The 5,011-nt window shown below is 40.1% G+C and overlaps 1 protein-coding gene across 4 annotated transcripts in view; it reads right to left on the bottom strand.

The window, feature by feature from the left end:
- Positions 1-485: 485 nt before the first annotated feature.
- HPGDS (hematopoietic prostaglandin D synthase) overlaps positions 486-5,011 on the bottom strand; it is a 61,359-nt gene continuing 56,833 nt past the window's right edge. For 3 of the 4 annotated variants that reach the window (XM_019553424.1, XM_019553423.1, XM_019553426.1), the window contains exons 5-6: positions 3,811-3,909; positions 1,642-2,547 (exon numbers count right to left, since the gene is read on the bottom strand). In XM_019553424.1, coding sequence (XP_019408969.1) covers positions 2,365-2,547; positions 3,811-3,909 — 282 coding nt within the window. In that variant the 3' untranslated portion in view covers positions 1,642-2,364. Of the gene's footprint in view, positions 1,064-1,641; positions 2,548-3,810; positions 3,910-5,011 lie in introns of those variants that run through there. The other variant, XM_019553425.1, reaches the window with a different exon arrangement.

Below are 5,011 nucleotides of genomic sequence, written 5' to 3'. Positions count from 1 at the left end.
GTCAGTGGAACTCAGGGGAAAAGCACAAATAAGTAATAAGGGCATGAGGAGGGAGGGTGATGATCCTGGGAGACTAAGGGATTTGGATTGAAGTCCCACTTCTGGAAGTGGAAATCAAACCATTATATTTGAAAAGTAGGCAAGGAACACCAAATAAAAGTAGGTTTTTAAATACAGACCTATGTATCTTGTATAACTTTTACCTTTTTCCTCCTATTATTTATCTGAACTGGTACCCTTTAGCTTGAGATTCTGATATAAAGTATTGTCAAAGTCATGTATTATCTATTAAACGTACTTAGTCCCACTCCATTTCCACCCCTATGTGCATATGCACACGTGTACCTGCACATACCTACCCACCCACCCACCCACTACAGAAGCAACAATGAAAGCATAGTAAGATAAGTTAATGAATGTTTTTAGTACGAAGAAGACTAGAGTTTGAACATGGAAGGAAGGATGCAAGCTAGCAAATTTATTACTACATTCTCAATCTTACCTTTATTTTTTTTCAAACATCTTTCCATAAGCAAAGTTCAATAATGTGTCTTTTTTTTTTTTTTTTTTACAGAAGTAAAATACAATAGATAATCAAAATGTGTAATGCATTCAAAATTTAAGTATGACCGGTGTTATAATCATGGAAAACCAAAAAGTTACCCTTATATTTTGAGTACCCTGTTTTATAACTGCATACCTGCAGTTTTCTATGCTAGTGACATGAACTGAATATTAGGTGTTTAATTTCTGTCTAAATGAGTTGTCCAAGCAGATAGGACAGATTGAATGAAAATCATGGTTATGTTTCTTGTATACTTTGTACCTTAGTAACTTCAGAAGAGCTTAGCCAAAGTGTAGTGTATAAAATATATTTAAGCATACAAACATTTTTAAATCATAAACTTGTCTTTGGTCTTTGTTGAATCCAAGCTGCAACAGCAGGAAGTGCTTGAACTCTTCTTTTAAGGACCCAGAGTTTAGGGTTGCTGTCTTCCAGGTCAGATTTAAGGGACAGAAGTGTTGTACTGCACACATCCCAGTAAAAATCAGCCCATGTTACCTAGTGAAGACAAAAAACATAGAGCAACCTAACTAAAATAGGAATTCTGTTGTTTGATGTCATGTTACTAACATGAAATAGGAAGTGTCGCCTGAATCTAAAATGCAACTGCAAAAGCTACACTTCAAACCATCTACACTAAACAGCTAAATTGTGTTTAAGGAAAGAGGTCTAGTACAGAACAGTTGTATGCGGATTTGTTTTAATTTGCAGCTCAAGGCGTTAGATGGATAATGCCTGCACTACAGATTTTAACAATGTTATAACTTGGGCTGTGGACAGATGTTACAGTTGTGCTACAAACACCTTTATAACCCTAAAAATGTTAAGGGGACAGATGTGCCCTCTTTAGTATTACAGAAAGATTAAAGAAGCTAGACTGAATGACAGAATTTCTATAGTGAAAGCAACACAAAAATTGCTGAGTATTTACTGTCAGGGCACTCCTTTAGTGACCATGTTCATGTTATTGCTGCTCTACCAGATGTGGCCCATGAAGCCAGTGTGAACAGCTCATCACTGGCATGTCAGTGTATGTGAATATTCCTGCTGCTCTTCCTCCCCTCCTTGCCCCTGCCCTTGGCAGCCCCATGCATGTATGCATGCCCATGGGGCTTTGGCTCAGCACAGGACTGACTACAGCACCTGGTAGCAGATAGAAAGATTATTTCAAAGAAAACCTCACTGTTCCTGAGCAGAGCATGCTTCCATTCCCACAATGGTCAAAAGCACGTAGCTGTCCCTTTAGGAAGCACTGAGACATACAGAGTCATAGTAAGGTACTATGCAACTCAGTGAGCATCTAAAATAATTTAATTATCTTGTGTGATATTATGGTTGGTCTTGTAATTGGTTTGTAATGTTCCTAAAGTTATTCTTACAGAACTTAATAATACTACAGAATACAACTTTTTATGTTGTATTAATAAACCTAAACTTACTGAAAAAGCATGTTTTTTTTTTAATATTAATACTAGGATATGCTGAAGTATAAAACCATAATGCTTTTTTGTGCAGCCCTCAGCTCATTGCTGATTTTTAAGGTTTGGTCTGTATGTTTAAACCAAACAAGACAACAACAAAAAAGGTTCATGTCTTTGGTCACACTGATATTTTCTGTTTATCTATGTCAGCCCATAGATAGATGTCATGCTTTGTAGTACTACAAAAATGGCACAAGTACTACAGAAAATCTCCTGTTTGAAACGGGTATCCAGGTTGTAGCCAAACTGCAGCTTGAAACAAGAGCTTCTCTATAGCACTGTTTTGTAGCATCATATGTAACATTATTCAGTTTCATGTCACAGTACAGGGGTCTCTTGCTCCTCTGATATCCATCCCCTACCCTCTTCCAGGGAGAGCAGAAGAGTGTCTGGATCCTTGACGGTGTGTTGGGGGAGCAGAGCTGCAGTCTTGCCAAGACAAGCTGCAAGTCTGCTCATTGTGAGCTGTGGAAGCTTGCTGCTTCCCCAGTCTTGCTGTTGCTGCAATGGAAGCAGTAAGTTGTCATATTATGCTGTTGCCTTGGTCAGCAGACCAGCAGCATGCTCTTGGAGAGCTTGCTGCCTTCCATGGGAAGCTGACAATCTGGCTAGTGGTCCCCATCCTCCAGTAGGGAAAAAGCAGATTGCCAGTGATCAGACTCCTTTGCATGGGAATGGAGAACAGAGGAGGAAGTCCCAGTCACCCCATGGCTAATGAGTACACTTCTGTGGCAACTTTGTATTGCCCCAGCCAGGGGGGCTGTGACTTCGTGCCCCTGGAGTGCTATATTGTTGTAATGCTATGAAGTGCTAAGGCTCTTGTTACAAATGGTCATCTGTCCACAGCTTGATCTTCTGACTCGGCTATAGTAGTAGGCTTGTATGTATTGGAGCCAGCGTAAAGTTCCTGTCAATCCCATTCCCATGACTCATAGTGAAAACTATACGGTTCCACCCCTGCCAACAATTCTGACCCAATTCTGGAAGCTTTGGTGAATTTCGGGGTACATGGACACCCACCCACTGAGTGTCTGGAATGCACCCATGTGTTCTAGGCTTCAAGCAACCTATAACAGCCTGTTCCTAATTTCTAGCCCTTCTGCAGCCCACTTCCTATCTACTATTTGTAATCAAAGCAAATCACAGGAGGAGGCTAGCAGTCTGCAGCCTGTTTATAGTAGGAAGTTACTCAAATCTTGAGAAACACAAGGTGGATAGTATTCATATGGGAGGTGAGGTAAGACAGAGCTGGGAAAGAATGGCTCGTGGGTTGGACTGAGTGATGGTGACCCACAGGGATGCCCTGTAGGAAGGGGGTGCTGACCTGAACTGTTTTGAAACTCTTTAAAAGGTTTTTTTTGACCAACAATTTCTAATAAGTCTATTGGTCAGCCAGCATGGTCAACTTCATACTTTTCACAACTACTTTGGAAAGAGTTCTAGTCTGGAAACCTGGGGCTTTTAAGTGATGGATAAAGGGTGTTTTTTCTCCAATTAGGTAGAGTTGATTGGAGAATTAACATCCTTTTGAAATATAAGCCTCAGCGAACAGCTGGGATGCTCCAGAAGAACCACACACCTCTTTGCAGCTCTGTATACGCACAATTACCTCAAAAAACCTTTACTTGCAGGTGAGCAAGAAACCTAATCTGCCTGCTTCTACTGTACCAAAATGAATATTCTCTCCTTTCCGCCTTGCTCACTAAATTGGCAGCTCTTTTAAAAAAGTGGGAGCAAGTGGGGAGGGTTGGAAAGCACACTCACAGATTCTCCAACCAGCCAATTTTTGTTTCCTAAGAAATTTTCCAAATCTTGCAGTAGTCCAGGAGCTACATTTGTGAGGAGATCATTAAATGCTCTTTTCTGCAAAAAAAAGCAAAGAAATTAGCACAAGTTTTAAATCCTATTCTTAAACTTTTTGAACACACTGTTCTATGAAACAAAAACACAATAAAAATAGAGGCATAACAGTTTTTTGATAATAAACTTTCTGAGCATGTTCCTATGTTTCCTAGTCTGGAGGTCATCATTGGTCTACATCTTTGTGATAGAAAAAAGGTTAGCATACAGTTAAGGATTAGTAAAACAAATTTAGCAATTCACAGACTGTAACTGTAGTTGAACAGTTGTACCTCTGGTTGCATGAAAATAATGTACTGTTATATTCAATAAGGCTGATGTGATAAACTGTCTGATACCAGATTCTCAAAGGAGCGTTTGTACAGTGTCCTTTCCAACATGCCTAAGTAATTAAGTGAAGGGAATCCTCTAACTTGAAACCAGCCCAAACAGCAAAAGGATGTTTGCACCACCAATTTTGGGAGACTTATGGCAACTTGCTGCTGTTTCAGATGCCAATCAGTCCCCTAATGACAAACTTAGTAAGCTGCAAGTTCTGATCCAGTGGGGGCACATCTACATGTGCTATGAAATTGAAGCAATAAGTTCTGGCACCAACTGCACTGGAATTTATTGCATTTACATATGTGCATGGAACCACAGCACAATAAGCTAGGTCAGAGCAGCCTCTGCTAGCAGGGACTCTGGGGGGTCAGCCTGCCAGCCCAGGCTGCTCCAACCCAGCTCAATGTGTTGCAGCTGGCAGGAATCATCTATACACGAAGGGCTGCAGATTTAAAAAAAAACAAAACAAAATAGCCAAACAAACAAAACCTCCACAGCAGGATAGTACTTGTATTTACAAATACTACCCTGCTGCAGTTAATTAGTTTCCTGTGGCCTAACAGGGCCACACGTGTAGTCGCAAGACATTTACTGTGGAGCTAATTAGTCTACTCCACAGTAAACTGTAAATGTCTTATTTTATTTCTGTATAACTGCCGCACGGCACTCTCACATTTATGTGACCTTGTAGTTTTGGCTTTTAATCAAAATGAAAGCTTTATATTTTCCCACGCTTGTATTAAGCTGCACATGCGTATTTTGTAAGTTTCATTTCTTATCT

Source organism: Crocodylus porosus, unplaced genomic scaffold (genome assembly GCF_001723895.1).
Source record: "Crocodylus porosus isolate Cpor-Errol unplaced genomic scaffold, CroPor_comp1, whole genome shotgun sequence".
Lineage (NCBI taxonomy): Eukaryota > Metazoa > Chordata > Crocodylia > Crocodylidae > Crocodylus > Crocodylus porosus.
This window is presented reverse-complemented; position numbering and strand designations above follow the sequence as displayed.